The sequence below is a fragment of the Anthonomus grandis genome, chromosome 14, assembly GCF_022605725.1.
Source record: "Anthonomus grandis grandis chromosome 14, icAntGran1.3, whole genome shotgun sequence".
Classification (NCBI taxonomy): Eukaryota; Metazoa; Arthropoda; class Insecta; order Coleoptera; family Curculionidae; genus Anthonomus; species Anthonomus grandis.
The window spans coordinates 6,378,158-6,399,235 of record NC_065559.1 but is presented as its reverse complement, the minus strand read 5'-3'; the positions used below and the strand labels follow the sequence as shown (position 1 = coordinate 6,399,235).

Here is a 21,078-nt window from a genome sequence, read left to right as displayed (position 1 = left end):
ACTTGAAAGTCAATATACCGAGTAGCTAACTGCGCACCCTCATTTAAAATACATTTAAAATTAGTGTGACGAATTAAAAGAATACTGCCATTATAATTTCTTAGCGTCATTAGACTTGGTTTTAATTCTGTCTTTAACCTTTGCAGAACACTCTTATTAATAATATTTACCTGTGCTCCCCTGTCTTGTTTAAACTTTACTTTTTGACCATTTAAATTACCTATTTCATTTCTTTAACATCTTCTTGATTGTAGCTCTCCTGATCGTTAACTTGTATGTACTCTGTTGTATGTTCCACACATTTTTGCCAAGTGCCCATAACACCGACATACTGTGCATTGCTTCCTATAAGCTGAACACCTATTTGGTACATGGAAGTTACATCTGGTACATGGTTATCGCTGGCCACTTTGGCCAACTGTACTAGGTGAGGAACCAAACCGTTTTGTACGAAAACAAGAAAAATTCCATCCCCTCAGTTGTGACTTGTACGGTTGTTAGGTGTTTATTGCCCACTTCATTCTTTCTGCTATAAAGACGGTTCTTTCAATTTTCTAGCCAGAGGGCTAGAAGATTGGGCTAATCCCCAAAAGAGTTTGGGGATTAGTGTAATTATTTGGGACCTTTTCTATAGGTTCGCACCTGAAAAGTGTGTTTGAAGTCCTAGGATGGCTTGCTCCTCTTATTTCTTCGTGTAGCTACCATCTGGCTTTCTAAGGGCCCAATATTGGTTATGTGCCTCCCTTAGCCATTGCTTTCTGCAGTCTACCAGCAGTTGCAGTGTCAGCGATTTCTTCACAGAAAGTTCTGAAGTGCTGTATTTTGGTTTTTCTTATCTCTTGGTTATATAGAGTAAGCACTTCGCTGTATACCTGCCAGTTGCCGTCTCTTTTCACTGCATTAAAAAATTGACGCACTTTTGATCCGAGTTTTGCCAGGTGTATATTCCACCATGGTGCATCTTGTCTTTCACTAGTCACTGGGCAGTGTGAGAGTTTAAGCTTAGATGGTTTAATTTATTTTCCAGATTGGTGTTGTACAGTTTCCAGTCTGTTTTTTTTGGAACCCTCCTCACAGGTTCACTTTATTCAATGCTATCAAGCTGGAATTCATTGGATCATGATAGTTCAGCTAATACTCTCCACTCCTTGAACTGGTCCCTAATATTAGAGCTTACTAAAGTAATACGACTATCTAATAATGCCGACCTTGATTCAGTTACAAATTCCCAGATTTAGAATCTCAAAGTCGGTTGTCGTTTGGCCTTCAAGTAGATAGTCACCTCTAAATTTTATATCTGTGCTTCCCCATGTGATAGAAGAAGGGGTAGACGCAATCTGCTATAGTATTGCATGTGTCCTCAATCTCGACAATGTCTCGACTGACAATGATTGTTAAGTCTGGTGTCATGAATTCTGAAATACAAATACAATTAATGTTATTTCTTATAATAGTGCAGGCTCCGGGAATTCCTGCCTGGTATCGTATATTACTTTTGATATTTTACTTGACAAACATTTGATTTACCCTCAATTATTCCAAGGTTCTTGAATCAAGACTATTCCTAGATCTTGCTTAGCAAACATCCGTACAGTTACATCGGAGGATTTGTGGTAGTTTGCTAAATTGAAAGACTTCTGGTCTATCAGGGTGAAGTCCTCTTGGGGTTGCATTGGGCCATCAGGTTGATCATCCTGCTGGTCTCCACTAGGTGCCAAAAGCCGATCTGGACATTTTCGTCAGCCGAGGTGGACGGGTCGTCATTAAAATCTAGGTCCATTCCGTCGATTTCTTATGCTTCAGTCATCATAGATATAATCTTATTGGTGATTGGCACAGAGAAAAAAGAGGCTGAAGTACATGGAGCTTGATCCATCCTCGTTTCTTTTGTCTCGTGTTTTCTGAGGTCAGGTACGGGCCCAAACCTGTAGTGGATGGTATATCCCTTTGCCTTGAGGCTTTCTGCAGACTTGGTGTCAATCTCAATAGTGAGCACCTGGCCAGGTGAATATTTTCTTTGGTTCTTAATACTTACAGGTTTTCGTAGAGATTTCTGGATACTGAATCGGTATTAGTTTCAAGCAAATTGTGGTGTCTTGCCTTTGCTCCTTGGAAGAAAGGTAATGATGGTGCTTTTGCTGCCAACGATAGCCCTTTCCGTTCCTTTACCTTGGGTGCCATCTGATCACGCCATTCTGTTGTCCGTTAGTTCTTCGGAACTTAAAGTTGCCCTAGGGTAATCCTTGGGCTGTACTTCGATTCTGATGAGCTTTGCCGCATTCGCATAGCTGGTGGCTTGCTCTGTTATGTTTGCCGACTTGCTTATTTTTGTTTCTTCATCGGTTCCTGGTTTCTTTTTTCCCTTACTTCGTTGGAGGTTTTTTCTTAGGCGATGCCTTAGAAGTTTAAGGAGGCTGTTTTTTCCTCGCTTCTTCGGGTAATATGCCTTCGTGAAGAAAGCGAGTGAGTCCCCTCCTCAGTGGATTATGTCTTCCGCCAGGCTCAGTTCTGAAAGAGGAAAGGAAAATCTTCGTTTAGATTTTGAAGTAGTTTAACTTGCTTTGAGGTGAAGGGTGTTGCTCCTACCTTGCTAGTTTTAAACGGTTGTCTCCGTTCTATACTTTTTTTTATTTGTTTCGTGCTTCCGTCCATAATGTTCCCACGAGTAGCAAGGAAATATAAATCCATCCCAGCAGAGCTCCGCACACTGGGATAAGAGGTTTATACAATGGGCTGCTTGGAATTTTATTTTCTGCGGAAGTCGTCATAGTTATCCAAGGAATGGCTACTTCTTCTTTTTTCCTAGCAAGAATCATAGCAGCTTCTCTACTGCCGCTAATATCCTAACAAGCTTTTGTATAATATAGGTCTTATAAGTCGCACCCAGTGTAGTTAATTTCATGTGAAAAAAGACATTTACTAGGGCCCTATTTATCCGATAAAGGTGCATTGAACACTACCTGATCCATACCTCAGAAGAGCTCGTACGCCTAAGAGGCGAAACGAAACTCGATTAGTGGCTGTCGTAGCCCTTATTTCTCACTATGCTACTTGTTGTAACGACTTACCACTTCATTGGACAAGAAAAGACAGTATTTGTCTTCATTGCTTGAGTTCTGGATCTTCAGACCTCCACCTTCCAGTCATGGCTTCGGTATTAAATCTCGATGAAGCAAACTGAGTTGGCCATACCCAATGGGGACTCTGTGTTGCCCAAACCGATCAACTAAACGCACTGAATTTGCTGAATAATAAGAACCCCAATCATTTTGAGGTTACATGAAATAGGAGACCTCCGAGAAGTGACATTTTGGGAATGAACATCCTTCTTCTATCTCCAAGATAGTCGACTTTTCCATGATGGTGATTGTCAGTCAACTTGAATTGCGATCCGATGACCAAAAAAGGATGTAACAATTTCAGCATCTCCTAAAGAGTTACACATAGTAGTCTTAGTTACTTGACTTCGCCTAACTCAAATATTATCGCTAAGTTGGCACAGTGTCCTATCGTCTTACATATGGTGTTATCAGAAGAGCGACAAGGTGGATGTCGAATTCTGGAATCCTTACAAGATTTCAGTCAATGCAATTAAAATCTCTTACTTCAGTTAGGAAATTGGTAAACTTAAGGAACTTTTAGAACATAATCAACAGAAAGGACATTCTTCTTTAAACTTTTCGTAATAGTATTTTGTGATAACTGACCAATCAAATGTTATATCTTAACCATTTTTATTTTTCAGGTTCATTATCTTCAATGCCAGCAGTAAAAACGTTTGCAATATATTCAACAGTAGCGATTGTGATCGATTTTCTTTTACAAATTACCGCATTTGTGGCTCTCCTTGCGATTGATCAAAAACGTTATGAGGTAAGAACCCAATAATTAATATTCACAACAGAACAATAAACGCTGGTGCTGATTTCATATCATCTGCATAAAAATTTGACATGCATTCTTCAGTGCATTCTCCAAGGTCTTTGAATGCTGGTAAATTTTACTTATAAGAAGCTCAATCTTAATCATATTGTTGTAGTCGCTCTTTTCTTCGACCTCTCCCAGGATTTTGAGACACTTAAATTACCAATTACAGATGTCTTTTTCATAGTTATGACATTTATGTAGGTGCAGCACAAGGCTCACTCCTAGCATCGGTTCTTATTTTATTGCTTATAAATTGTCTAGCTTTTCTTGGTATGACAGTTTGCAGATAAGAAAGCAGTTCTGATTCAACTATATCATGTTTGAAAGACTGAGAGTGGTGTGAAAGAGAAAGCAGACCAAGGACTTTTTCAGTTAGCAATTAGAGGAGCTGCTGCTCTTCCATGGTTGCAATATTTCTAAAATTTCAAGAAAATATTGAATCAATCCAATAGGGCAAGATCAATACTAATACCTTGCTTTTTTTGATGTTTGTAAATGATTAAGCATTTCTTGATATGACAGTGTTGAATGAAAGCGTGCAAATGATATTAAAATTTCGGGTCTTGATGGAAAAGCATTTTTGATCAATCAAAATAGATTGTGGAAGACAGTGGTGTGCACGAGTGTTCGTTGTTTAATTGGACCAGAGGATGAACTGGAATTTTCAAATCTATTACATCTGCTCCTCTGTATTATCCAAAGTCTATTAAATGAAATATTTACTTTCGAAGGTTGCATTAAAATTATGATTCATGAACATAGATCTACTTAGTATGAGCATCATCACATTCTATCTGTTTCATACCTATGATTTAAGGATTTATTGATAAATATGCTTCAATATAGGCAAACAGACTGGACCTTTTGTTTTGCATCAAACTCGACGTCCAGAAAACAGAGAAGCCTGGCATAATTCACACCTTCTGGAAGGAGAAGTTTACGCCAATTATAATGAAGTAAGTTAACTTTTTACTTATATAAAAATTTCACTCTCTGATCATGTTCTTCCAGATTGCCAGTACGTATATTGGTGGTCATAATTTTTATCATAACTACTATAACGTGCATCTTGGTGGCACCGAATATTGACGTTGGCCTGGAACAGAAATTATCTATGCCCACTGACAGTCACGTCCTTAAATACTTTGAAGTAAGTTACTGCTAAAATGACTTTGCTGCCTACAATTCAATTAATGTTTTGTTATATTTTATAGTATTTAGAAAAATACTTAGGTACAGGCCCTCCAGTCTACTGGGTGGTAAAAGGAAACGTGGACTTTTCAAATGAAACAATTCGAAACAGAGTGTGTAGCGGTGTAGGTTGCATTGACAAATCTGTTATAACGCAGCTCTACCTGGCGTCAAAAGCTGAAAATATGTAAACATTTCCAAATTTTTAATCATTTTAAAAAACATGATAATTTAATTTTTTTTAGAACGTATATTTCCACCCAATCCAACTCTTGGTTAGACGACTTTTATGAATGGGCGGATACGTCAAAATGTTGTAAATATTTTGAGACCAACTCATCGTTTTGTCCTCACACATACACGACATGTCTATCGTGTGCCTATGATTCTTTACAAAAAACTGAAAATATTACTAGAAAAGAGTATTATGACAAATATTTGCCTTATTTCTTGATGGATAATCCGGATGCTACTTGTGCTAAAGGCGGTCATCCAGCGTATTATCAGGTATGGGATTATTTTTAAAAAATTTTGTTTCATTACCTACCGTGAAGAAATGTTTCTTTTTTTTTTTAATTATAGAGTATTTATCTCAACCGGGATTTTTAACAGTTATGTAAAATAATATTCCTCTATTAACAGTTCGAAATAATCAGTATTCTTTATTAAAAAGTGTTTCAGTAAGAACGCAAGATTTGAATTGCCCGCCATGTTTGACAGTTATAGTGACAGTTATAGACGTGATAGATTGAAAGTTGACAGGTGCTAGTAAACATGGAGCATTACACGGTAGAATAACTAAAGCTAAATCCACATTGGTGCGTAATTACCGATACGTAAGGCTGTCAAGCCTATCCGTCACTTTTATCCTATTCTCTAGAGACAAGCGTATCCGTAAAATGACGTTATAATTTTACTCGAGTTTTTGGTGCTTACAGTTTTGAGGTCCCACAATTGCTTCAACCTATTTTTATGCCTTGATTGTAAAGGGGTTCTTGGATCCCATAGAGCATTAAAGTTAAAATATTGTCCTCATTGGCATAAAGCTCGAAGGTAAAACCCTGGTTCTCCTCTACATATACTAGGAAACCTTGGTGACTAAATAATTTTGGTACTCATCTAACACCACTACATCTAATCACCAATCAATCAATCAATCAAATATGCTTTAATGTCAAAAAATTTAAAAAATTTTGTAGACAAAGCTATACATAAAAAGCAAAACAAAATATATAAATCAAAATACAAGTACGAAATAAATATATACAAAACTGGGTACAAAAGACATAAATGTACCTGGTCAAATTTCCTATACTAAAAGTAAGAAAATAGGAAACTAAATAAAAATAGTAATAAGAAAGTAAAAATAAAAAAGGAAAAAAAGTAACAAAAACATTCAAAAACATTAGTACAATGACAATGTTTAAAAAGTCATAAAAAATTTTATAGAAATTTAGCAATACAAAATATTGCTATTCTACATCTTAAAAAATTTAATAATTAGCCAGTGCATGCATGATACTCAAAAATTAATATTAAAAAAAATCATCTACTGCATATAAGGCTCTCTCCAGTAAATATGATTTCAAAGCATTGCGAAATCGAGGAAAAGATGTCATGATTGTGCATTTTTTTAGCTCCGCAAAGAATAGAGCTTTTTATTAATTCAGAGCTTGGGATTGGCACATAAAGATCATGCTCTGCGTTTCGAGGTGGATAACTGTGAGATGGTCTATTAGTAATTTCTGATATATGCTTGCGAACCAAGCAAATAGATTCAAGAATGAATAAAGATGGCAGAGTTAATATTTTAAACATTTCTTGGCAGTGAGCTCGACTATCAAGTCCTAGTAATGCGCTCAAACTGAGTCGCACAGCATGTGCCCCAGAAGGGAAGGGCGTAACGAAGATGGGACTCAAAAAGGGCATAATACACTGTTCTTGGTGACGAAAGATTTAATTCTCTGGAAACTGATCTTATGGCAAAACAAGCTGAACTTAAAATTTTTTAGAAAAAACATCAATATGTAATTCCCACTTCAAAGAGCTGTCAACAAAAAGTCCCAAATATTCCACAGATTCAACAACGTCCAAGCTGGTGTTGCTAAGTACAAAGGGTTGGATAGCACCTTTATAAGATAAGACTTTAGTTTTTGAGATGTTTAAACAGAGAAGATTCGAATCGCACCACGATTTAATGTTGGTAAGGTCTTTAGCAATAGTTGCATGAAGTGCCGCAACATCCGGATTGCTCCATGTAAAGCTAGTATCATCGGCAAAGAGACAGATTTTGCCGCTAATGTTAAGATGTGCCATATCATTAATAATCAGCAGAAACAGAATTGGGCCCAGAACTGAACCTTGAGGTTCCCCACATTCTATTGGTCTGCTAGAAGACATGGTCGTACAAGCTGACTTCTGTAGCTAAGATAGGACTTAAACCATTCGAGAGGCGTTCCTCTGAACCCATAGTGCTGTAATTTGTTGATCAAGATAGTATGGTTTACACAATCATAAGCCTTGGAGAAATCACAGAAAATAGTTGCTGTTGAATGATGATTGTTTATACTGGAGTAAACACTGTTAAAAAGGGAGAACATAGCATCATTAGTGCATTTATTACTCAAGAAGCCAAATTGATGGGGAGTTAGTATTTTATATTTAAACAGGAATGATAATAGTGTTTCTTTAACCAACCTTTCTATGATCTTCGATAATGTTGGAAGGAGAGCGATTGGACGATAATTTGAAGCTCCTTTATGCAAGGGAATAATGTGTGTGTCGTGGTCACAACGGATCCGTAATTACGCATCAATGTGGATTCAAGCTCAGGCTGATTGTCAAAAATTATTATCAAAATGGTAAAAGTTTAATTGCCATTATTCATAAAGCGCGTCCAATGGTGGATCGAAATAATGTTCCTAATTCATCTAATGTGAAAAAAATAATTAGAAAATTCGAATATTGATTATTGATAAAAAAAATATTTTTTTTAAAAAATTAACCAGATGCAATTTTGATAATTTGTACAGATATTCTCTGGATAATTTGACTAAACACTTATTTTAGTATTTTTCCAAATTTGTACAAGATTTTTAAAAAAATATATTTTTTGAAAAAATTTATTTTTTTTTCTAAATATTTGACACAATGTTTATAACTCACAAAATTGACCAGATGTATTTTTGAAAATTTGTACACATATTCTTTGAACAATTTGATCAGACACTTATTTCAGTGTTTTCAAAAATTCGTACAAGATTTTGAGAAAAAAAAAATTTGAAAAATTGTTTTTTTTTTCCTAAATATTCGACATTATGTTCATAACTCAAAGAATTGACCAGATGCAATGTGGAAAATTTGTACAGATATTCTTTGGACAATTTAATTGCACACCTATGTCAGTGTTTTTCAAAATTCATACAAGATTTTGAGACAAAAAATATTTTTTGAAAATATTGTTTTTTTTCCTTTAATTATTCGGCACTACCTTCATAACTCAAAAAATTGACTAGATACAATTTTGAAAATTTGTACACACATTCTTTGGACAATTTGGTTAGATACTTATTTCAGTGTTTTACCAAATTGGTACAAAATTTTTTGAGAAAAAAAATATTTTTTGAAAATATTGATTTTTTCCTTTAATTATTCGACACTATGTTCATAACTAAAAAAATTGACTAGATACAATTTTGAAAATTTTTACACACATTCTTTGGACAATTTGGTTAGACACTTATTTCAGTGTTTTACCAAATTGGTACAAAATTTTTTGAGAAAAAAAATATTTTTTGAAAATATTGATTTTTTCCTTTAATTATTCGACACTATGTTCATAACTCAAAAAATTGACTAGATACAATTTTGAAAATTTGTACACACATTCTTTGGATAATTTGGTTAGACAACTATTTCATAGTTTTTCAAAATTCGTACCAGATTTTGGAAAAAAATATTTTTGAAAAAATTGATTTTTTTTTCTAATTATTCGACACAATGTTCATAACTCAAGGAATTGAGTATCGAATTGAGTATTCGAGTATCCCCAATGTTGTTGTTCATTATGGCCTGCAGGAGTAATTGAACCGTTTTTCTTCGAAAACGAAGAAGAAATAAGTAGGGGTGAACGGTGAACGTTATTATGCTGCGATAACATAGTTTCTTATTCCTCATTTGGAAGCTATTTATCCTGACGACCTGACTGAAAACTGACAAATTATATAAATTACTTTATTAAATACCCAGAGAAGACACAAAGACTTTCAAGGGAGGAATCAGTGAAGAGACAGCCTACTTAGCAAAGCAAGGAACCATCCAACCGGTTATATCTCTTCAATATTTAAATCAGGGTCAAGAAATAAGTTTAGAAATTATCGATATTATTATTCAATCATCTATCACAAAGAGATTTGATAAATAGTCTAATACTTAGCTATTTGAACTAACACTGTAAAGATCATCTGTCAGATTCACACAAACTAATTTGATTGTTTACCAGAGCAAGATGTCTGATGCCTTTAAGAGGGCGTGTTAGGTTGATGCTGTTTATACTGACTTCTCCAAGACGTTTGATAAAGTCAATTACCTATTTTTATTGAAAATGAAAGGTTTTTCGGATTACTAAATTAGTTTCATAGTTTATCTTACTGATAGAAAGTGAGTCATTAAAATTGATAACTTTATATCTAAAGTGGTGCAGGTATGCTCTGCTGGTTCCCCAAGGGGGACATAGCTTTCTTTTGCTGTTTTTTTATTAATTTTGCATGTTTGTCGAGGATCTCAAATTGTTCTTTATTATTACTAATAAACTAGATGGCATTAGTCTATATAAAAATCATATAGACTAATTAGCAGTAAAAGCTGCTAGGATGTTAGGCTTAACTCCTAGGAATTGTAAGGCGTTTTCTTTGGAAGCAGTTAAATCAGTATATGTTTGATTGTGGTGGTCATCATTGATAATCAAAATTAGTTCAAAAGTATTTGGGCACCCAGTACGGTGTCTACAAGTCATTATTGGATACTATTCAAAACAAATTCTTGAGATACTTTAATCGTATATAAAATTGCTTTCTTTAGATTGATAAAAGAAAAACCATGTTAATGTTTTATATCAAATCTAAAAGACCGATTCTTTTAAAATAATTTGAACAAATTACATTTTGTACGGCTTACATTCATTTTATTAATTAAACATCTCACATAATGGAACAATAATATTTCTAAACCTATCCTTAACAAATTCATCCCTTTCCATCTCTGGAAAGATATATTTACTTCTATCTACAAAGTCGAATTCATGAATGACATCTTTTTGCTGCCTTAAAGTATTATTAAACTCGTTGGACATAAAGATATAGGTACAACAAATGCACACCTCTAAGAAAACAGGTTTTTTGTAAAGTTCTACAGTTTCTAAAAATTCTTTTTTACTAAATGATTTAATTTTATTTTCAGTTAACACTAAATCGAAAGTATCAAAGTAAAGGTTAATAAATTCACTAAGATGTGGCTGCAACCAGTTATACTCAGTATTAAAATACAAGACCTTCAAGAAATCCCATGCAGGTGGTCCATATTTGGCCAGTTGAAAATCCACAAAGCGACACTGGTGATTTTCATTAAACATTAAATTGTTTCCCCACAAATCGTTATGGCAAAACACATTTACCCCATCCTCGTAAATATGATCAAACTTTGTCATTTCATTCGCGGAATATTCCAAAACTCTTTTTTCAATATCACTTCTTCCAGTAAAGTAACTGCACAGCTTTGCAACACATCTTATTCCATTATTTCTCCATTCACACCTTATATGTCCTTCAACATAATCCAATCTATTTTGGGTCAAGTCCTCTTGAAACTCGTGCAACATTGACCTGGAATCTTCAAAAATTATGCTTGCCGCATGCATATTTGCCTGATTTATTATTACTGATTTTAACTTATCTTTACTTAAATATATCTCGTCACTGACGTGGAAATTTTTAGTATGTAAATTTTCCAGAACAAGCACATCATCGTCTTTACCAAAGTAAAACTCTGGTGAAAATTTAACGGGTACAAGGGATTGAAGCTTAGACACTATTTCTTTGTAAAAAGTTACCTCTCTTCTGATTAATCCCAGATCCAAGCACTCCTCCTGATTTTCGTTAACCTGAGGGTGGCATTTAACGAAGAACGTTTCTTCGCGAGTCTCACCCTGGATACGGTAAAATATCTTCAAAAGTAAATGGTCTCCCAAGAATCCCAGTGTATCACTATTAATATTTTCTAAAGTAAAATCAACTAGGACAAACTCGTGTTTTAAGTTTTTTTTCAAGATTTCGATGCATGTGGCTTTGCTTAGTAAATTTGACATGTTGATAGCATACTGATACTGAGAACTGTAAATAAATAAAATTTTTAACGTGGCGTTTTATAAATTATTTTAATCTCAGTTTACTTATTACGAGTTTATTTATCTTGGATGTAATTGTTCAAAATGATAATATTATTTATTTTTGATAACAATTATGTTGACTGCATTTACAGGGCTCCTTAAAGACATGTTCGATTATGTTGTCTATATTAAATGCAGATTTTTGATTCACAAATTAGATTAATTTATTAAGAATTCTCGTGTTTCTGATTTATTTACACATGTACATTACTATCACTTACGATCACTTATAACTACTAGAAATATTTATTTTCTTCGTATTTATTTACTACTAATTATGTCCGATTTAAATATCGCACCAATATTTCGAATTTACTGCACTGAACTGTCAACTAACCTTCAGAGGCAAAGTGGCTCCTTATATACTCGGCTGAATAGAGTTGGGCGATACGGATCGTAACTTAATGATTCGTATTATTCGTACTAAAATTAAATCGTAGATATGTACAATTATGCCGTGACATACGTATTGTATAAATGTATAATATTCGATAAAAATTAGATACATGATTTTTTGAGAAAACGCTCGGACCCATCGATTTTTATTTTAAGTTGCGCATTATTTTACATACATTTTTGTATATAGGGTGGAACAAAAAAAAAGATATGACGTCATCGATAATTTTTTTAAATGAAATGCTATATTTTTTACTGCATTTATGAAATATAGGCGAAATTCCACGCAAGTTTTGTATAACACACCTTATCTCAAAACTCAACTGTTTCCGAAATATTTACATTTAAATAACAAGAAAACAAATAAGTACGTCTATTTACAAATTAAGGTAAAATCGAGGGTAAAAATAATGTTATAAACACTGCACTAACGAATGTCACTGTCAGTTCGAAAATTAATAGATTTTATAAGAATAAATTATGGCTAATTTAACGGAAACCCAATTAATTGAAATTTGGATGATGCTAGGGTACGGGGATCGAGTGCGCACGCAAAAAGAAGTAAGTGAACTGTTTAATGCCAAATATCCAAACCATCCTATTTCTCAGTCAACAGTTAGTAAAATAGAGCACAAATTCATAACTTCAGATCATGTTAGGGATTTGCCAAGATCAGGTCGTCCAAAAATTTCTGAAGAAACTAAATTAAACGTTCTGCTCTTCATCGAAGAAAACCCAAACAATGCAACTACACAAATTTCAGTTGATAATAATATAGCTGGAACGTCAGTAAGATGCATCTTAAAAGCAAATGAATACCACCCTTATAAAATTAGACTAATGCGGCCTATAGATGATTAATATTATTGCGCAAAATATTGCACAATAATATTGCTAGTCGTTCCCAAACAGTGCAATATATTTGTGCAATAACTATATTCAATATATGGCGCAATAATTAGTTTTGTTTTCCACTTTGTTGGTAAGATATGTAAGAAAAATGAATAAGAAAAAAGTAGCTGCTATTGCCATTGTTTTGGCAACATGTTTGAAAAGGAAAAAAAAGACTAGAAGTAAATGGATGAAAGAATGGCTTAAGAAAAGGAACCAGTATAGTCATGAATGTCTATTAAGGGAATTAAAAGTTAGTGAACCTGCTGATTTTAAAAACTTTCTACGAATGAATTATACAACATTTAGTGAATTATTAAAAATGGTTACACCTGAAATTGAAAAAATGAATACCACTATGAGAGATGCTATTCCTGCTAGTCAGCGAGTGTCAATCACACTACGATATTTAGCTACAGGCAACAGTTTTCAAGATTTAAAATTTACCAGTGCCATATCTCCACAATCCATAGGTGAAATTGTTATGGAAACTTGTGTCGCTATAATTTACAAGTTAAAGGATTTTATAAAGGTAAGTCAAAACAATTAAAACCAACATGCGAATAGAACTTCTCATAATTAAATTTACATTATTAAATATCTGCAAAGTTAGAAAAAAAATTACTAGCAGTATCAGTTGACTGATTACCAGACTGCATTTGGTTATTGTACCCGGGTGATGAGTGTTGCAATGATTCGTACGATGAAGCGTTGCTTGCCGGGCCTGGTGGGACATAGGTAAAGGGAGTAGATGTACGACTTACGTTAATTTGTATGGAATCTCTGTGAAGAGTTCCTAACTGGCCTTCAAATAAAATGTCATTGATATCTTTCTTGGCAAATAACTGTTGGTCTGGTTTCATTTTTGCTAGTTCTATTGCCCAGGCAGCAGCAATTTTCTCGAAGTCACTCTCTGGTTTCTCCAATTCTTTGCGATCTAAAGCTAGTAACCCAGTCGTATTATCTTTTTTCTTTTTTTTCTTGAGAGGACCATCTGCTTTCTATAAACAATAATGTTTTGAAAACCTATTATACTATTTGAAACAACTAGTCTAATTCTCTTCTTTTCATTTTTCATTTCAGATTCCAGAGACAGAAGAAGAATGGAAGGCTGTTGCTAGAGGATTTGAAAATCAATGGAATTTTCCGAATTGTTTGGGGGCAGTAGATGGGAAACACGTGTTTATTAAGCAACCACCCCACAGCGGTTCATACTATTATAACTATAAGAAATTTTTTAGTATCGTGTTGTTGGCCGTTGTTAATTCAAATTATGAATTTTTAATGGTCGATGCTGGAATTAATGGACGAATATCTGATGGAGGTGTTTTGAGTGCCACTGCATTTAGCAGAGCCTTATCGGATAACAAACTTAAAATTCCAGAACCTACTGTATTAGAAAATAGTGATAAAACACTGCCCTTTGTTTTCAAAGGTAATAATGCTTTCGCATTAACAAAAAATTTTATGAAACCTTATGCACAAACTGGATTAACTGCAGAACAACGGATATTTAATTACCGCCTAAGTCGTGCTCGATGTATTGTAGAGAACACTTTTGGCATTTTAGTTTCTGTATTTGGCGTGTTTCAACGACCTAATGCGCTAAGCCCTGAAAAAGCTCGGATAATTACTTTAGCGTGTTGCTATTTACATAATTATTTAAGAAGGAAACAATCGAATACATACATTGATAAAACTACCTTCGATATTGAAGATCAGGAGTCGGGTAAAATTATTCAAGGCGCATGGAGAGTCACTGCACCAACAACATTATTGCAGACATCCCATTGCCACAATGTGGGTTCCACTACGTCATTGTTAGTTAGTAGTGAATTTAGTTTACTGATTAATTGTTTTTTATCAGCTTCTGGGTATTTCTCTTTATATTTCTGCAACAATTCATCATATTGTTCATTTTTCTTAATCCTGTTGCTGTACTCTTTGCTTTTTGTATGCCACAAAGCTGGCAAAGAGTGGTAAACCTCGATGAGTTCTAAAATAAACGTTCTTCCTTCTTCTTTTGCTTTTGAGCCCATCGTTGTGTACAGACCAGCACGAAAGAAAATTTAAACTGAAATATTGTAATATTGTGCAATATTATCCACAAACGACATAATAAATCTCTATTGCACAATAAAAATCAAACGGATGAAGCAACTTTTTGTTTAAACGGTGTCGTAAATCGGCAAAATTGTCAATTCTGGTCAGTGTCAAATCCACACTGGGCAACTGAGGCTCATACACAGTACCGTAAATCTATTAATGTTTGGGCTAGTATCGTGGAAAATAAAGTAATAGGGCCATACTTTTTCGAAGAAAACCTAACAGGACAACGCTATTTGATTTTTCTTCAAGAAGATCTTATCCCTGCTTTGGCTGCCCTATACCCAGACGAACAAGACCTTGCTGTCCCGACAGATAATTTGTGGTTTCAGCAAGATGGCGCACCGCCACATTTCTTTCGAGATATCCGTAATTACTCGGATACAGTGTTCCCAGGAAGGTGGATATGACGAAGAGGGCCAATAAAGTGGCCAGCCAGGTCACCAGACCTAAATCCCTGCGACTGTTTTCTATGGGGGTACCTAAAAAGTAAAGTTTATATTGAGAACCCAAACAACGTAGAAGATTTGAAAAATAGAATTAGATATGAAATTAGATGTATATCACCCGAAATAATTGATAGTGTTTTACATGAGTTTGTAAACTGTCTTGCTTTCTTGTTGTTTAAATGTAAATAGTTCTGAAACAGTTGAGTTTTGAGATAAGGTGTGTTATACGAAACTTGCTTGGAATTTCGCCTATATTTCATAAATGTAATAAAAAATATAGCATTCTATTAAAAAAAATTACCGATGACGTCATATCTTTTTTTTTTTGTTCTACCCTGTATACAAAAATTTATGTGAAATAATTCGCAACTTAAAATAAAAATCGACGGGTCCGAGCGTTTTCTCAAAAAATCATGTCTCTAATTTTTATTAAATTTATGCGGAACTTTAGGCGGTCACTGTATAACATGATGCCAATAGTACGAATACAATTAATATGATAGATACGAATTGCGATTGCCAATACAACCTAAACGTAGTCGGTAGAACTAGAACTAAAAAAATTCAGAGATTGGAGGGACACAAAGTCAATGGTCTCAGTATTATTGTTATCTTTATAATTTTTATTATTAAGGGTTATTTTTGAGAAAAATGGACTACTTTTTTGAATTTGAGAACTAGGACTGTTCGGTGCGATACAAATTTATATGAATACGAAGAGGTTTTAACGATTCGTATGAGTCGACAGTACAATGAGATTCGTATCATTAGTACGAATCATAGAAATGCGACCATCTCTACGGCAGAATACAGTCCAGAAGATTTGCTAACTTTCCATGAGTCTATAAATATAAATCCGCAGATGAGCTTAAGAGTGAGCAAGAAGAAAAATAGTTGAAAATTTGAAAAGATCTGGGAAGGCTATTAAAAGTTGAAGAATATTAAGACTTGTGCTAAAAGAAACATATCTTCTAAATTCTAATATCTCTCATAACCATATTGACTTTGTACCTGCCTAGCAGTCGTATGGCCTTAGCTTCCAGTCCCAGGCTTGGCATGGTCATTTGTGAGTGTCCGACTTTTTAATTTATTATAATGTGTTCCGATGGAACAAATGGCTAAATGTGCTAAGCACGAGGCTCAAAAAGTCAAAAAAAGAATATGACGCTCTACTTTATAGTCTAAATATTATAGGCATGCCCTAGATATTAAAATTATTAAACTATTAAACTTTGATCAGAAGGAAGTCCTCATCGTTGACATGCAAGTAGAGTCAAATCATTACACGAACTAATATTAAGGTAGTGTCTGCATATCTGAGGTTAGTAATTCTTTTTCCTCTTATCAGCCTTGCAGAACTTTTCTCATTTTATACTCTCCGTATTCTAAGAGTATCGATGATACAATACAGCCCTCTCTTACACCGTACTCTTTGGACTAAAAGACTAATAGGGTGTTGTTGACTTTGACCTTTCCGCAACTGTTGTCGAAGAGATTTGTAAGCAAAATAATTGTTATCCATTTTACACAGTCGAATGCCTTGCTGTAGTCGTAAACCACAAATAAGCTTTTAGTAATATTCCTACATTCTAATTAAATAATTTCTTTTAGGGTATGTCATTTTATCAAGATGCCAATGGAAAAACGACAGTGGAAGCCTCAAGTGTAATGAGTTATCATTCAGTGCTAAAAAACTCTTCCGAATATACGGCGGCTTTGAAGTACGCTAGGTATATCGCAGAAAACTTAACGAAAACTTTAGATGTTAAAGGAGTAGAAATATTTCCGTACAGGTATTTTCCTTAAAATCTATTAAAAATATTTACTAATTTTTTATATTTATTTTTAAGCATCTTTTACGTATATTACGAACAATACCTCACAATTTGGTACGACTTATTGGAAAGCTTGGCATACTCCTTACTGATAGTCTTCGTGGTTGCATTTGTAATATCTGGCCTGGATCTTTTTGCTGCTGTTATAATTCTGGTTACAGTTACAATGACTATAGTACATATGCTGGGATACATGTATGCCTGGAATATATCACTTAATGCAATTTCCTTAGTGAATCTCATCGTGGTAAGAAAAATGTATTATTTAAGTCATGTTTTGAACTATTTATATATATTATACTAATTATCACTTTTTGGCGCAATAATTTTAATCATTATTACCACTTTTCGATTTTATCCATGAAAATAGTGGCGCTTGCCTATTGGACAAAAAAAATTTCAAACTTCTGAAAAAAAAAATTGTTTCACAATTGATTTTTTTGGCATTAAACTTATTGAATAATTGATATTTTTTCTCTTTCAAGAATTTTGGACTTTTCTTAATCATCTCTTTCTAATAATAGTATAATATATCTAATACTACTTTACGTACAAGTACAAGGAAGAAATAAACGATTGTATCGAAGCTGCTCTATTTAGAAGCTTGCTGGTACTCTAAAAGATAAATCTGCCCATATGTCTGCCTTTATGTAAATAAAGGAAACTAATTAAAAGATGCCATTTATTGTACTGTAGGGTACATACTGAACACAATGAGTTAAGGTTGTTAGAAACACTGTATTTATTTCCTACTATTTAAAAGTCGCGCCAATTTTCAGACTCCTAGCGGCGAAATTCTCCAACTTTTCAACGTGTTTGCTGTGGTATCGCGAGGCGTGCTCGCTGGTCGCTCCATCCCTGTCGCACCTATTCAATCTAGGCGACGGACGAGACGATTCCAGAACGTCGGAGAGCAGCTAGTCTATTCACGGTTGTTAAGATTGTTACAATACAAAGATATTAGAATAACTTACTTTTTCAACATAAAAATCTAGTTGTATAAGTACTCGGACAGTCAAGAGACAATTAGCTTCCCTATGGTCAAATCCAGACTGGTAAAATACTGGTCTTTCAATCTCCAAGGAGTATAGCCTTTATCCAATCAACTAACCCTAGCAGATCATTCATGCAGATCACTTTAAAGACTCTTTAAGGCTAAGGTCAACAGTTGGGTCGTAAATTAATCCTACAGCTGATGCCTTTAAACACCACGACCAAGGTAGGCTGAAAAACCTACACTTTTGAACCACAACCGAAAGGTAGAACTTGGGTAGAGTGGGAGATGCAGATCAGCGGATTTCAAAGAACTTATCGTTCATTTTCATTGATCTGCCATTGATACGCACGTCCCTTGGTGCACCGGTACGTGCAAAATCCGGATCTTCGTTCTTCTTGCGAGCTTTTTCTTATGTTAGAAGAAGGAGTAGAGAGCGGACAGCTGGCCTTTAGTTTTGTCAGCTTAAGCCTTGGCTTGTTTGGTCAAAAATGATTCAGTCATTGTCAAGTCTGTCAAGATGGCTTTCCATTTCAGATGGTCGTATGGAGGAGCTCTATTTTTTCTGAAAAAGAACACCACCTGAGTCTTCCTATAGTTGTCTGCCAGTTTTCATCAGACCATCCAAAAGTAAATTTATAGAATGTCTCGTTGTAAAGCGGTTTTTATATGCACTTGGTTGTAATTATCATTATCATCCTGGTATCATCTAGCAACACTTAACTAGATCATAGATAATAGCCTCTGCAGGCTCTGTCAGGAGGAGGAAAGAACATCAAGCTCTAAAGGCAACTCCAACCTTCTCTCTATTCCTCCTAAAGACAGCATTTGAACCATATTTAGTCTAAAGTCGCTTTTTATAACTATGGTACCAATAGTTATGAAGGTATTTACAGATCAAAAGCCCCGCCCGTGAATTGCGCAAAGTTACGAAAGTCTTACCAATCAATTTTCATGTCAATGTTGTTGCAATCTGCCAGTGACAGTGGATAAGACAACATTAACAAAATAGTTAAACTTCCATTTGACAATACGCTTAATGCTCACCAAACGTATAAAAAATTATGAACAGTAAAACTTATCATTGGATTGCAACAAATCTAAAAAGGTTGACAATTGACGTACTAATCGTCCATGTGAATGCACTTAAAAACCATTTAAGTCTAATACGCGCGACAGTTTTTCTTTGAGTTATCGACAATCAATGCGCGTTTACACGTGACGCAAACGCATTCCACTTGTCGACTAGCAACGTGGTGTGCTATGTTATTTTTACGGCATAGTGTGAAGCGTTGCACATAATCAAGGCGCAGCAATGCTCACTAAGATCAATTTTTGCATTTTTAAATTGCCAAATTTCTTATTTGAAGACTTAACTCAGTCATAATAATGACCTTATTTTAGTGCGTTGGGATCGCTGTGGAATTCTGTGGTCATCTGGTCCATTCCTTTATTGTATCCACCGAAAAAACTTCTCTTGATAAAGCTACTGATGCTTTAGGAAATATAGGAAGCTCCGTAAGTATATCACATACTAACATTTAAGCAAACCAACTTTAAGAGTCTTTTTTAGGTTCTCTGCGGCATAACACTGACGAAATTCTCTGGAATCCTGGTGCTGGCCTTCTCCAAGTCGAAAATCTTCCAAATATTTTACTTTAGAATGTATTTGGGTATAGTACTATTAGGAGCTGTCCATGGTCTGATATTTTTGCCAGTGTTCCTTAGTTTTATCGGTAAAATTAAAATGAATAGTACCGATGTTAGTAAGGAAGAATATTTCGAACATAATGCAAAAGTAAGGAAAAGTAGTGACATTAAAATAAACGGTAATGATGCTGAGATAATGGAGGATATATAAATACTCATATGTAATTTTTTATAATAAAAGTTTTGTATGTGGTACATTAGTTATTTGAATTATAGTATCCCTTTTCTTTCGTAGATAAGCTTGAACAATTTTTCCTTTGAAAGATGGAGCCAGTACAGTTTAAGTACATAGGATAAGTACAGTTTATCAATTAGATGTTGGTTTGGCTCAAGTGACCAAAGACAAGACATAAAATCCAATACCGAATATTTAACTTTTAATTCAATATCTAAAGATCTATCCTCAAAATTACATTTAATATTCAACCTTCATTAAACTAATTATTATGATTATTCTAATTTAAGGTTTTTACATTGAGATTCAATATTATAAATATACCAAATGCAACCAAAATTAATTGAGTAAACAAATTAAGGTTGCTAATGTTCAATAGAGAAATATTTTCTCAAGAAATTCACACCCAATTAGGATTTAATCAAAATATGTTTGCCGCAAATTCGGAATAAAAAGATTTACGCAAATGCGAGACTAAAATAGAAATTTTATTGTTTGTTTAGTATACAGGGTACCCCAAATTTGAGGGTAATCCATGGCATAGTTGCATAATTTAATTTGTATTAAATAAATTAAAAAAAAAACTTGTTATTCAAGTCCGTAAAGCAAAATAAAATAAACTGTTTCATGGCCACTTATTCCTCCTTAAATAATACTGAGTTCAAATTGACGATGAGGACATTTCGTTATTGAATAATTTCACCTTTTCGGAGCCAGATACCTTAATTCTTTAATAATTCTTTCAATGCTTGGCTGTTAGATGGTGCCACTGTTTGAAAGGAAGTAAAGACTTGTTTTAATAGTTTACCTTAATGAATGATTACCCCACTGATTAGGAAATGAGGATCTTCCTTTTTCAAAAACTATAGCAAAATGTTCCCCGTAAATTATCAGAAAGAAGCTGCAGGTCTTTACTTTGACCTGTCAAAAGCATTTGACATATTAAATCATCCAGTTGCTTG

General features: G+C 34.3%; 3 protein-coding genes across 3 annotated transcripts in view; 2 read left to right on the top strand and 1 right to left on the bottom strand.

Annotated features, from left to right (window-relative positions):
- Nucleotides 1–20,136, top strand: part of LOC126744780 (NPC intracellular cholesterol transporter 1 homolog 1b-like) — a 38,549-nt gene extending 18,413 nt beyond the window's left edge. Inside the window, exons 15-23 of the mRNA XM_050452329.1 lie at nt 3,746–3,873; nt 4,774–4,883; nt 4,939–5,077; nt 5,142–5,305; nt 5,364–5,625; nt 17,014–17,195; nt 17,253–17,484; nt 19,636–19,749; nt 19,805–20,136. Of these exons, the coding sequence (XP_050308286.1) occupies nt 3,746–3,873; nt 4,774–4,883; nt 4,939–5,077; nt 5,142–5,305; nt 5,364–5,625; nt 17,014–17,195; nt 17,253–17,484; nt 19,636–19,749; nt 19,805–20,092 (1,619 nt within the window). The 3' untranslated portion in view covers nt 20,093–20,136. The remainder of the gene's footprint in view (nt 1–3,745; nt 3,874–4,773; nt 4,884–4,938; nt 5,078–5,141; nt 5,306–5,363; nt 5,626–17,013; nt 17,196–17,252; nt 17,485–19,635; nt 19,750–19,804) is intronic.
- LOC126744795 (uncharacterized) lies at nt 10,279–11,500 on the bottom strand. The gene has a single exon (XM_050452355.1). It carries the CDS (start codon nt 11,477–11,479, stop codon nt 10,304–10,306), a length of 1,176 nt encoding a protein of 391 aa, XP_050308312.1. The 5' UTR covers nt 11,480–11,500; the 3' UTR covers nt 10,279–10,303.
- Nucleotides 11,699–15,571, top strand: LOC126744794 (uncharacterized). The gene is made up of 2 exons (XM_050452354.1): nt 11,699–13,379; nt 13,931–15,571. The coding sequence occupies exons 1-2, from the start codon at nt 12,957–12,959 to the stop codon at nt 14,828–14,830; spliced, it is 1,323 nt and encodes a 440-aa protein (XP_050308311.1). The 5' UTR covers nt 11,699–12,956; the 3' UTR covers nt 14,831–15,571.
- Nucleotides 20,137–21,078: the final 942 nt, after the last annotated feature.

What these genes read in the sequence shown, in the direction of transcription:
- LOC126744795 (XM_050452355.1), bottom strand. Translation starts at nt 11,479, where the DNA reads ATGTCAAATTTACTAAGCAAAGCCACATGCATCGAAATCTTGAAAAAA.
- LOC126744794 (XM_050452354.1), top strand. Translation starts at nt 12,957, where the DNA reads ATGAATAAGAAAAAAGTAGCTGCTATTGCCATTGTTTTGGCAACATGT. An exon ending in AGTTAAAGGATTTTATAAAG is followed by an intron (nt 13,380 to 13,930) that starts GTAAGTCAAAAC and finishes TTTTCATTTCAG; the next exon opens with ATTCCAGAGACAGAAGAAGA.